This window comes from Phocoena phocoena, chromosome 13 (genome assembly GCF_963924675.1).
Source record: "Phocoena phocoena chromosome 13, mPhoPho1.1, whole genome shotgun sequence".
Lineage (NCBI taxonomy): Eukaryota > Metazoa > Chordata > Mammalia > Artiodactyla > Phocoenidae > Phocoena > Phocoena phocoena.
Genome location: NC_089231.1, coordinates 1,124,449 through 1,137,551, shown reverse-complemented (window position 1 = coordinate 1,137,551; position 13,103 = coordinate 1,124,449). Strand labels below are relative to the sequence as shown.

The 13,103-nt window shown below is 53.7% G+C and overlaps 1 protein-coding gene across 1 annotated transcript in view; it reads left to right on the top strand.

Moving 5' to 3' along the window:
• Positions 1–12,558, top strand: part of NFATC1 (nuclear factor of activated T cells 1) — a 96,927-nt gene extending 84,369 nt beyond the window's left edge. The window contains exon 10 of the mRNA XM_065890548.1: positions 12,154–12,558. Within this exon, the coding sequence (XP_065746620.1) occupies positions 12,154–12,203 (50 nt within the window). The 3' untranslated portion in view covers positions 12,204–12,558. The remainder of the gene's footprint in view (positions 1–12,153) is intronic.
• Positions 12,559–13,103: the final 545 nt, after the last annotated feature.

Below are 13,103 nucleotides of genomic sequence, written 5' to 3'. Positions count from 1 at the left end.
CTGTGGTACCGAAGGTTTCCTGTCTGCCCCCTGTCCATCCTCCAACTAGCCCAGGGCCCCCCAGACTCTCGTGGGCTCAAATCCAGTCGCTGGGGATCGACTTAGAATGTTCAGCGGGTCTGGGTGGGCCTAAGCGTTGGCATCCTCCCAGCTCAGGCGGCACGAGGACCCGGCCTGGGCAGCGGGGCATGGCCGGGGGTGGGGAGCAGGGGGTGATGGCCGGGCAGAGCGCGGGGCCCTCGTGTCCCTGTCACCGCAGGACCGTGGATGCTGAGCCAGCCCATCCCCAGCTTCTCTCTGATCGTGGTGCTGTTGCTGAATTATGAAAATTCCAGATGTCTGCTGGGGCAGAATGGACAGCGTAAAGGGTCCCACAGCCCCTCACCCTAATTCAAGGCCGGGTGCGGGGGGGTAGTATGGCACTGTCACTGCATCTGCCACCTCGTGCCAAGATGTTTAAAAATCAGTCCCGGACTCACATCTTTCACCCTGTGTCCCTCAGACACAGGCATCCTTTTCGTTTTTTTCATTTGTTTTGGCTGCGCTGGTTCTTCGTTGCGGTGCGTGGGCTTCTTATTGCAGTGGCTTCTCGTTGCGGAGCACGGGCTCTAGGCATGCGGGCTTCAGTAGTTGTGGCTCGCAAGCTCAGTAGTTGTGTTGCACGGGCTTAGTTACTCCACGGCATGTGGGATCTTCCCAGACCAGGGCTCGAACCCGTGTCCGTCGCATTGGCAGGCGGATTCTTAGCCACTGCGCCACCTGGGAAGTCCGACAGGCATCCTTTTAAACGGCCATTTTTTTACACGATCACACCTAACAAAACTGATGATGCTCGGGTGAGGTGAGGGTTTAGTTCAAGGTCACGTTTAGCTTTGAGGTGTGGTTTCTTTTCCTGTGGACCCAGGGTCTTCCTGTGCTTCCTTCACAAGCAGCATCTTCTGACCAAAACTGGCGCCAGGTGGGGGGTCGGGTCCCAGGTGGGCCCAAGTGCCCCAGGCTCGGAGTGGGCGTGTTTGACCTCACTGTCCCTTCTGATGCCCCACAAAGTAAGACCAGCCACGTGGTGTGTGTCTTGGGCCTTAGGGCGCCCTGACGTCATGTGCCCGCCGCCAGAGCAGGGCCTGTGCTCCCGTAGCGGGGTGACGGGGGCAAACCTGCCAACCCACGGTGGCTCCTCGTCCACGTCCATTTATTCTATTTTATTTTTTAATTAAAGAGTGCTTTTAAATTTGTTATTTATCCAATTCTGTTAATCGTTGGAATAGGAATTTCATCACTGGGGCAGTGTGTTTTCTAGCGGCACAGAGCAGGCCCTGGAAAAATGCTTGTTGGTGATTTAATGACCCCAGCGAGTAAAGCAGAGTGAGTTTGGCACAGATGAAATAATGGCGCCGGTCACATGGAAAGCATTCACTGGCACACACCAGTGGGAGGCCCGGGGACGAGCCAGGGACCCTCCCGGTCAGGTGGCCGCCCCCTCCCCACGGGCCCTGGAGTTTCCACGCGGGGCGTTTGCATTATTTGGCGTGTTCAGGCTAAATAAGGAAGCAGCCACGGAGGTAGGACAATTATTCTGTTTTAATGGCTGGCAGCTCCACCTAACAATGGTGTCCATCAGAGCCAAGCCTGCATCCAGCTGGGAGGGTCATATTTTATTAAAACCGTGACTTGTCGTCATGCAGTCCCTCCGCTGTCCCATTCTCTCCTTCCAAAAATAGCAGGCCCCGTGGCAGTGGCTTATTATGATTAAAAAGATAAAAATAAGTGAAGGCTGAAATAGGTCCAGGACACCCGAGGTAACACGAGAACTTACTTTTTAATGAAACTTGAGAAACTGTTTTATTTTCCACTGCTTCACAAAGCATCTCTGGAAAAAAAAAAAAAAAAACAGAAAAGCAGAAAAGGACTTTAGTGATGTTGCAACTCTGCGTTTTCAGAATTACGGCAGTTGTGATGCGCTCGTGGCAAAATCACCATTTTCAGCCCAGAGCCTCTTTCAGCCCGAGATGGGTGGGCAGGGGCTGCTGGTGGACCAGATGCGGCCACACTGTGGACACAGAGGCCACCGGACCTGGGAGACAACTGACCCGGGCCCACCTGTGGGGAGGCGGACTTGCCAGGAGGCCGCCTCTTCTCAAGACACTAAACACCCACACGGGAGCCAACACCTCGCGTCTCCTGCACCTGAGCTGACGCCCCCTCCCAGTGGCACCGGAGCACATGCTTCCCTGGCTGTGCCCTGATCTCTGAACTGCGGCTTTAATCGCGTTGAATCTCGGCTTAGCTCACGTCCGCTTTGCTACCCTGAGTGAGAACTGAGTGTAAGTGTGCAGTGCAAACGGGGACGGTGTGTGTCCATCACGTGGGGGCACATGCGTCCCAGCGGTAACAGAGTCACAGCAGTGACAATCCGTACATCCATTAGGATTCTCAGCCACTGTCAAAGGGCTTCCTTATCCAAGAATCATTAGATTTGCAGGCTTAGCACAGCACATGGCATCTGGAGACTTCCTAGAAGTCAGCTCTTTAAGAAAAGATTTGGCCTGAGACATCTTTACTTCTGTCTACTTCAGCCAAAGGTGTATTTTCTGGGAAAGTTAGCAAATAGTTTTTTAAATTATCTTTTAGTTATGAGAATGGGAAAGAATGTCCTTCCTGTTTCGTTTTGCTCTTCAAAAAGCTATTTTGGCTTTCCCTTAAAAATAAAAATGTTTTTGATGACTTGTCCTCTGGAAGAATATGCACTTTTCTGTCCCTCGGAGGACAATGGAGCGGGCAAGTGCCATGCGTTTATTTCTGTGGTGTTTAATTTGATGGTGAGCTTTGATGGAAAGAATCGTGGGACCTCGTGCAGCATGTGGTGGTGTGTCGGAACGGGGACGGGGACAGAACTCTACGGGGCCCGCAGTGGAATCGCCAAGGCCTTCTTTGTTCCCTGGATTGCTCTTGTTTAAAGGACACCGATGCTTTAAAGAAAATCGTTCTCTCCATAAAAGCAGCATCGCAGAACGTTGTAAAGCCATAAATGGAAAAAATGACAGTATCCCTGCTGGGCTGGCTAGTTTGCTAAGTAGCAGTAGATAAATACTGTTAGTTTTTAAAAATTCATAGCACAATTCATTTCCTTATTGGAACTGACATAACTATTGGAAAAGAGAAAGATGCTTTAAAGTGTGTTGTATGTAGTTAAGTATGTAATCATGGAATTTGGCTAATGTGATAAGCTATATCAACAAATATGTTTTTTTTTTTAATTCACACAAAGGTATTATTTGTAAAGTATGGTCCTTATCCGAGTTAATTAAGCTTTTTTTTTTAAGCGAAGATTAAACAGTGTGGCTAGGTTAACACTGCTGAACTAGATTTCTTATTCTCTAACCTCAGGCCCAGGCCTGAGAAACTAGGATGATGTCAGTGTGAAGGCCAGCTGGAAGATTCTAGCACCTGCTTCTCCTGGCCCTTCCTTCCCCAAGCCCCGCAGGCAGGGCCACGTCTCTGCTGGGGTCCCGACAAGGGAAAGGGACAGAGCCCACCGCCCGCTCCCAGCCTGGGGCCAGGCACAGGCAGCTTTCCCGTTGGTTTTCCCGGTCGTCACTCACAGCTGTGTCCGATGAGAGACTAGCGACACTGCCGGTTCTCTGACCAACGAAAGGACATGGCTGATGTTCTCATTAACCTGAAAACCCTACACAGATACTGGTTCTGATAATAAAGGGATCCACACACACGTTGTCAGAAATAAGGAAACTGAAAGAGTGGAGGTGGCCCTGTCCCTCATCCCGCTTTGTGTCTTGTGGTTGAACCCAGACTTTGCATTAACTTCAGACCAGGGCGGCTGCCACTCACACGCCCAGTCGTTTTCTCTTTTTCCGACAGTTGGTAGATTGAAAGTTCACCAGAAGGTGCTAGAGCACTTGTCTTCCCTTTACCCATGCAGGATGGCGAGCCTGCTGATGGAGGCTTCTCAGCGGCCATCCTGCCACATCGAGACAGACCGAGGGGCTGCCCTGTCGCCAGCCCCTCTGCCCGGGCTGCCCCCCCAGGGAGGCCCCTGCCGTCCCCGCTGTGTGAGCACTGGTGTGTCTCCTGCCCTCTCTGGTCCCATCCAAAGTAAGAATCAGAGTAGTAGCTGCCCCCCAGAGCTGGGAAGATGCGGGGGCATGCCTTTCCCAGCACATAGAACTCTAACCCAGGAGGAATCTGTTTCTCCCTCTGACATGACTGAGGAGTTCCCTGATCCTTGGGGCAGAAAGGGGCCTTAGTCAAGCCTCCTGTTTTCACAGAGAAAACCTCCAGGCCCCACAGGGGCAGGACAGTCTCAGGGGGCCTTTGGAGGCAGAATGAGGACAGAGGACAGAATGAGGAAAGGACGGTGGCCTTTGTCCAGCACTTTTCCCACAGCGTGTTCAGGGCGAAGGCCTTGTATCAGGTTTTCTAAAGGAAGGTCACAGGCTGCTCACACGTCTCTGAGTGATGGTTTGAACGATACAACGTGGACATGGCAAGAACTTAGGTCTGAGAGAAGTTGAAAAAGTAAAGGATGCTTGGCTTCGAGGTTGCCCACTGGCGTCGGAGGAGCCGGGGCCCAGGTGCTGCCCAGGGAAACCGGGCCAGGCCGTCTTTAAAAACAGCTCCACCTTGAAGCCCTCTTGTAGCTTCTGTCGCTCCGTAGGGGTTGCTTTATATTTTGACTCTGACCACGTGCTGTCCTGTATTTCCTGGGGTGTCGGGGACCTGCTGGGTGTCAGGACCCTGGGCTTTCCATCGTAGTCATTCTTTCCTCTCGCAGAGCAAAGTGATATTATTATCACTGTGTTCCAAGTCCCGATTATTTAGAGTCGAGCACAGAAGTATTACTATATCGCTTCTTCACTTAGAGTAAGGGAAGCGGGACTGTTGCTGATAAAGTCCTGGGACCGATAAGGCCGTGACACTGGCTGTGAGGACCCGCCTCGGGGCTGGGAGGGTGAGAGGCCCCCCGCAAGCCACGGCCCCCGCGCTTCGACGGCGGGCCGCTGCTGCTCGGATGTCAAATCTGAAAACCAAGTCAAGTCGGGTAGAATGGTGAGAAGAGAAGAGTGAGAAGCTCGCCAGGCCCCTCGGCGCGGGGCAGCTCTCAGAGCCTCCCCGGGCTGCTCATGTGACAGGCTGGCGCTGCCGTGGCGTTGGGGTGACGTTCCTGAGACGGCGGCCAGCATGCCCCCTCCTGGCGCCGGTACCTGCGCCAGCAGGTTGGTACCGACCAGCTCATCTGCCGTCGGTTTTAGAGCCGGGGCCGTGCTGCTGGCGTGTGGCTCCCCCAGGGCAGGGGAAATAGTCCTCGGTCACCTGCAACTTGTCCTCCTTTTTTAAAAAAAAGTTTCTGAAGCACGTAAAAGCTATACAGGAAAAATGACTGAAAGAAAAGGTCTTTTTAGCTCAAACACAGCACTGTGTGTGTGTGGTGGTTGGTGGGTGTGTTGATGTTTTGTTCTGTTGAAAGAGAAATGTGCACAGAAAAGGAAAGCAGTGACTGTGCCCTCGCCTCCCCTCGCGTCTGTGTTCTGACTGGCTTCGCAGCGGAGGACGTGAGGACCAGGGACAGAAGGGACCTGGGGGTGGGGGGCAGGCCCAGGAGGAGGGGATGAACAGGCAGGGGTCCCGAGGGCTGGGCTGTGCCCGTCCACCTTTCCCCTGCGCCTTCCCGACTTTCCCAGTAAGCACTGAGAAGAGAGCAGTTCACGCCGGCCCTGTGGGTCTGCCCGTGGAGCCGGGAGGGAGCAGCCTGGAAGCTCCCAGAGCCGCGGGGCGTGCAGGTGGGGAGGAGGGCGGCCCCGAGTCCCGATCTCAGCTTCTCCCCTGTCACTCAAGGGCAGCGGCCCCGTTCCCACTGGCCAAGCCTCCATCGTCACACTGCCTGCCTTGTCTTTCTCGAGGGGTTGCTGCGGAATCAAGAATGATGTACATGCGCGGGCTTAGAAATGAACACTGAAGGCTGCGTAGGTGTTGGGTAAATCCGTGGTTTGTTCATTCCTTAAGATTTGTCTCGAGATCCCTAGTTTAGCATTCAGAAACGTGGGAGCACTTTGCTTAAAGGTTAGGCGTCGAGAGGGGAGAAATACATAAGAACTGTTTGGACTCCCAGTCCCTTTTAGGTTTGCGCTGTTCTCAAGATAGTCACACAGAACCCACACGTGAAACCTGAGAGATGAACCATGGATGTTTCACTACAGCGTGAAGCTCTGACGCCAACTGTTCTCCAAGTGCGGCTCAAAAGAAGAAACTCAGATATGAAAGTACAAATATTTGACTTTAAAAAGGACGTTTCCCCTTATTAGTTAATTTACATGCTCATTTACGAATAGCAGAGACATCTTTCTATAGTGTCAGGAAGGATATTTACAAACGTCATGCAAGTACAGGTGAAAAGCTATGCCTGTACTTTGTACATGCTAGTTTGGGTATTTTAAAAAATGCTAACTTCCTTTTCTCTCAATTCCAGATTTATATAGAGAGGTGGATTTGTGTGTGTGTATCAGATATACACATAACACCCTGCGTACATACCCCAGATTGAAACAACAGTTCAAACTGACACATGAGTTTTAGAAAAAAAACAAGAGTTTCCACCTTAGGAGCATTTTAGAGAAAAATTAAATATAAGGGAAAAAACCCTTCTTATTAAATTGTGGTATAACAGCTCACCACATCCTGTTGCAAGGACATCTGACGTGAGGCAGAGCAAAGGTTCCTCTTTCAGGTTCCTGACGATCCGTGAGGGTCACATGTTACCTGCAGTTCAAGATACTTCTGTAAAGATAAAAAAAACCTCTGTGTCGGTGGAAAAGCTGAATAAGAAGATGGAAATTATCAGTAGAGAGAAGACATTGTGGGAAATCGTAGGTGTCATCGGCACAACCATATCAGAGAGAGAAAGCCACCCCCAAAATCACCCACACAGAGCCCCGCGGCCGGGACTGATACGGGCTCGGACCCATGACCTCACGGAGGGAAGATAGGATGTGGCTGGGAGGCGGCGGGGCCCCAGGACCCTGTGCTTCGCACCCTCGCCCACCGTCAAAGGCCCCTCCACCTCGGCAGCCCTTCCCTGATGTGGTCTTTCTTTATCCATCTGTGAAATGGGACCGTCATGGCTTCCCTACAGGGTTCCTGTCCAGATTGTGTCTCTAGAAGAGAGTGAGGTCTGGGCGTCCACTCTCAGCCGTGTGGACGCTTGTGTGAAGCGTCATCTGCCATGGGGCTCCTGGCCGTCCAGCTTCACTTTGGGCAGCTGCCCGGCTCAGGCCCTGCGGCGCTCAGGGAAGATGCTGGAGGATGTTTGTGCGTGTGGGGTGGTTCTTGAGTCTGTTCCTAAAAGGAATGAAACCCTGTGACTCCAGCCTGACCTTGCCAGGTGTGGACAGCAGTGGGTCCAGCTGACAGGTTGTCCTCAGGGAGGCTCGTCAGATACCACTACTGGCCCACCGTGATGGGCAAGAGCTTCAGCTGCCCTGGCGCGTCCCATGCCGCTCTCCTGAAGGCTCCCGACGGGGCCAAAGGAGGACAGGGCCGAGCCTCACTCAGAGAGTAGCCACGCCACGGCCTGCGTCTGGGCCCAGAATGTCCAGGACACATCGAGCGATGGTGCCGCCTCCTACCACCCTGGGCGCCCCCTCCGAGGTTCAGGTGCCCCAGTGGGTAGTAGGGGGAAGCCCACTTCTGAGGCTCCTTCCCCTTTTCTCTTGTCAGACAGATGTTATTTTTCCTGTGGTCTGCATAACCCTGAGTAACTAAAAGATTCGCAGCTACTCTGCTGCTGCCTTACTACCCCTCAGGCCTCCCTCCCAATTCCCCTCATTATTACTCCTCAGGCCTCCCGCCCAATCCCCTTCATCATTAACCCCTCAGGCCTCCCTCCCAATTACCTTCATCATTACGCCTCAGGCCTCGTTCCCAATTCCTGTCATTATTACCCCTCAGGCCTCCCTCTCAGATCCCTTCATTATTACTCCTCAGGCCTCCCTCCCAATACCTGTCATTATTACCCCTCGGGACTCCCTCCCAATTCCCTTCATTATTACTCCTCAGGCCTCCTTCCCAATTCCCTTCATCATTACCCCTCAGGCCTCCATCCCAATTCCCTTCATTATTACTCCTCAGGTCTTCCTCCCAATTCCATTCACTATTACCCCACAGGCCTCCTTCCCAATTCCCTTCATCATTACCCCTACAGCCTCCCTCCCAATTCCTGTCATCATTACCTCTCAGGCCTTCCACCAATTCCTGTCATTATTAACCCTCAGGCCTCCTGCCCAATTCCTGTTATTATTACGCATCAGGCCTCCCTCCTAATCCCCTTCATTATTACTCCTCAGGCCTTCCTCCCAATTCCCTTCATTATTACCCCTCAGGCCTCCCTCCCAATTCCCTTCATTATTACCCCTCAGGCCTCCCTCCCAATCCCCTTCGTTATTAACCCTCAGGCCTCCCTCCCAATCCCCTTCCTCATTACCCCTCAGGCCTCCCTCCCAATCCCCTTCCTCATTACCCCTCAGGCCTCCCTCCCAATCCCCTTCCTCATTACCCCTCAGGCCTCCCTCCCAATCCCCTTCATCATTACCCCTCAGGCCTCCCTCCCAATCCCCTTCATCATTACCCCTCAGGCCTCCCTCCCACTCCCCTTCATTATTACCCCTCAGGTCTCCCTCCCAATTCCTGTCATTATTACCCCTCAGGCCTTCCTCCCACTCCCCTTCATCATTACCCTTCAGGCCTTCCTCCCAATTCCTGTCATTATTACCCCTAAGGTTTCCTCCCAGTCCCCTTCATTATTACCCCTCAGGCCTCCCTCTCGGATCCCTTCATTATTACTCCTCAGGCCTCCTTCTCAATCCCCTTCATTATTACCCCTCAGGCCTCCCTCCCAATTCCCTTCATCATTACTCCTCAGGCCTCCCGCCCAATTCCTGTCATTATTACCCCTCAGGCCTCCCTCCCAATTCCCTTCATTATTACTCCTCAGGCCTCCCTCCCAGTTCCCTCCATTATTACCCATTAGGCCTCCCTCCCAATTCCCTTCATTATTACCCCTCAGGCCTCCCTCCCAATTCCCTTCATCATTACCCCTCAGGCCTCCCTCCCAGTTCCCTCCATTATTACTCCTCAGGCCTCCCTCCCAATCCCCTTCATTATTACCCCTCAGGCCTCCCTCCCAATTCCCTTCATCATTACCCCTCAGGCCTCCCACCCAATTCCTGTCATTATTACCCCTCAGGCCTCCCGCCCAATTCCTGTCATTATTACCCCTCAGGCCTCCCTCTCAGATCCCTTCATTATTACTCCTCAGGCCTCCCTCCCAATTCCCTTCATTATTACCCCTCAGGCCTCCTTCCCAATCCCCCTCATTATTACTCCTCAGGCCTCCCTCCCAATCCCCTTCATTATTACCCCTCAGGCCTCCCTCCCAATTCCCTTCATCATTACCCCTCAGGCCTCCCTCCCAATTCCCTTCATTATTACCCCTCAGGCCTCCTTCCCAATCCTCCTCATTATTACTCCTCAGGCCTCCCTCCCAATTCCCTTCATCATTACCCCTCAGGCCTCCCGCCCAATTCCCTTCATTATTACCCCTCAGGCCTCCTTGCCAATCCCCCTCATTATTACTCCTCAGGCCTCCCTCCCAGTTCCCTCCATTATTACTCCTCAGGCCTCCCTCCCAATCCCCTTCATCATTACCCCTCAGGCCTCCCTCCCAATTCCCTTCATTATTACCCCTCAGGCCTCCTTCCCAATCCCCCTCATTATTACTCCTCAGGCCTCCCTCCCAGTTCCCTCCATTATTACCCCTCAGGCCTCCCTCTCAGATCCCTTCATTATTACTCCTCAGGCCTCCCTCCCAATTCCCTTCATCATTACCCCTCAGGCCTCCCTCCCAATTCCCTTCATCATTACCCCTCAGGCCTCCCTCCCAATCCCCTTCATCATTACCCCTCAGGCCTCCCTCCCAATTCCCTTCATCATTATCCCTCAGGCCTCCCGCCCAATTCCTGTCATTATCACCCCTCAGGCCTCCTTCCCAATTCCCTTTATCATTGCCCCTCAGGCTTCCATCCCAATCCCCTTCATTATTACCCCTCAGGCCTCCCTCCCAATTCCCTTCATTATTACCCCTCAGGCCTCCCTCTCGGATCCCTTCATTATTACTCCTCAGGCCTCCCTCCCAATTTCATTATTACCCCTCAGGCCTCCCGCCCAATTCCTGTCATTATTACCCCTCAGGCCTCCTTCCCAATTCCCTTCATCATTGCCCCTCAGGCTTCCATCCCAATTCCTGTCATTATTACCCCTCAGACATTTTTCTACCCCTCTTGCTGGTCTTACTAGAATCAGATTTCTGCTCTGGGACTTTCACTGTCCTCAACCCTTAGTGGGAAGGCAAACCCCAGTTCTGTGTGGTACGATTGAACTTTCACGCCTCCTCTTCATGTGGGACCTTGTTTACCACTGTTCCCACCGTGTAGGGCCTGCTTTGAGGTTTTGACTCTAACTTCTCTTCTGGGTGGAGGTGGCCCCGCCGCCTCCCTTCCCCCCTCCCAGTAGCACCTGCCACCTGGTGGGAGGGACTCTGGCCTATGTGTGGCCCCAAACCTTTCACTTTTCTCAGAACCAGTTAGGAAGCCCCACTGGGCCCATGACCTAGGCTGCTTTAGGACAAACGCGACGGTGGCCATGAAAGCACCTTGTAAACCGTCGCTCGCTGAGTGATACAGGGCGCAGGGCCCTGTGGTTCCAGTGCTGTCACACCTCGTGTGTGGGTCCCCCCGACACACACCCTGTATCTTTCTAGTACGTTCCACACGTTTGGCCTGAGACAGAGACACCCTGCGTGCAGGTGCGGCCTGTCCTGACCCAGACCAAACCCCCAAGAGACGGGACGTGTGAGTGTTCTTGTCAGAATGTTCTTTCATGGCGACGTTCTGCAAGGTGTGGACGGGGCCGTGCCTCTTAGGGACACACAGGCTGGACCCGTGACGTGGGGGAAACAGGAGCTCTGGCCCTGGTGGCCCGAGTCCCGCCACCCCATGCCCCGGGCGGCCGAGTGGCACAGAGACGGCCCACCACCCTGGAGCTGCCCGTGCCCTGGGCCTCGTCCTGGCCTCCTTGGTGGCCGGGGAGGCACTTGGCCGGGTGAGCACAGTCCCTCCGCTGTTTACCGTGCGAGGCAGGGCCGGCTGCAGAGGACATGTGGTGCACGTCAGGTGGCCATGTCGGTCAGGCGTGTCCCCTGCAGGCCGCTGCCCGGCTCCCCCTTCCCGCGTGCTGGCGGCCCCTCGGGAGGAGCCCGGGTCTGGGGTCCGCAGGGCGGGCTCCTGACTGAACCAGGGCCAGCACGTTCTGTTATCAGTTCCCGTGACACAATTCCTGGTTCCCCCGCTGGGCCTTATTATTGTTATTCTTAAAAATAGGTGGGGGGGGGTGTGTTGAAAGGCAGTTTAGGGAAGGGAGTGGGCTCGGGAAACGCACTCCACTAATTGCTCCAGGAAGCCGCCCTTGGCTGGGCGGGGGCCCTGCAGAAACACACGGTTTATCTGGCAGTAGAGGGAGCCCAGGCAGTTCCGTGACGCAAGCACGTCCCCACCTCTGAGCCCTGCGAGCGGTGGTGACAGCCTCTGGGCAGCATTTCCCCATCTGGTGCCGTGATGGGGGGCAGATGCCGTGCAGGTCACTCCCGTGGCCTTTGCCAGCTCCTCTCACTTCCCCTCCGGCTGCCAAAAATCACAGGCCAGTCATGGACACGAACAACGGGACAGACGTGAAGGAAGAGCCCCGAACAAAGGGAGGCCCAGGCCCGGGAGACCAGCGCTCCTCCCCAAGCTGCCCTGGCCCGTCTGACCACGAGGCCACGGAGAGGGGCCCACGGGGCGAGGACTTCACCAGGGTGCTTCCGCTGCGGGGATTATCTTTTGGTTTCGCAAACCTGCGGGAGCACAGGCTGCGCACCGGCACCTGGGTCAGTCGTCGGGACCTGAGTCCTGCCGGCTCAGGACACCGCGTCCTCTGGGGACACCTTTTCACAGGCTGAACATAACTGACTGATGGAATTTCTGGTGATTTATGTAAGCTCGTATGCAGAGTCCTGTCTCTCTAATGCTCTCTATTTTTGTTTTCTTGCAGTAAACGAGATAATACGAAACGACCTCTCCAGTACCAACCTCCACTCGTAGTCGGCAATTGGGACTCTCAGAAGCTGCGTGGTGTTGATTCGACGGTGACAACTGAGTCAACAGACTGAACTCACACCTGGTACCACTCGGAACTTCCACCTTAGTGAAGGCTTAGATCATTCGTATGAAGAAGTAGCTCAAGGAAGGAAGGAAGGACCACTCCATCTTCTGAAGGAAAGTCATCTCAATAAGGAGACGAAGGTGGGTGGGTAGGGGAAGCACAGAAGACAGACCGTGTGATGTGCCCCTCGTGACCGCAACCCGACGTGGCAGCCTGACCCCAAGCGTACCCTTCAGGCACCCCTGCATTTCATACTGGAAGTGCCTTATTTAAGCAGACCGCAGCAGCAGGGCATCGTGGAATTGAGCATTGAACTGGCTACCAGGAGAGTATTTGTGAGAGCAAAAGCTGTAGAGACATTTCGTCATGAGGCTTCATCCTATGTATAAATTAAGAGAATACTGGCTAGCCGGGCACGGTGAGGAGAACCTAACACGTTAGCCGGGCACGGTGAGGAGAACCTAACATGTTTCCTACTCTCTTCACCTTTTCCTGGGCTGTAATATACAATTCTGTTGCCTTACTCGGTGCATTTCAGGACTCTTCCAAGGTGTCATCTCAGCTCTTTCATGACTGCCTTCCCTACCCTGTGTTACTCAAGCCTTAGGGCTGTTCATTATAGCATGTTAGGATTTTGTTTTTAATCTGGCTTCGAACATAGCACAGGTAAGTTGAATAGCACAAGGTAGGTTACTGGACAAAAAAAGAAATCTATCTGTCTCGGGATAGATCTTGCATTTGCATGTGTGTACATCTATAGCCGTGTATTTATGTATGAACATAACGGAGGTGGTGATACTCACTCTTCGCCCAGCAAGGGCGTCCATGTCAGCAATAAC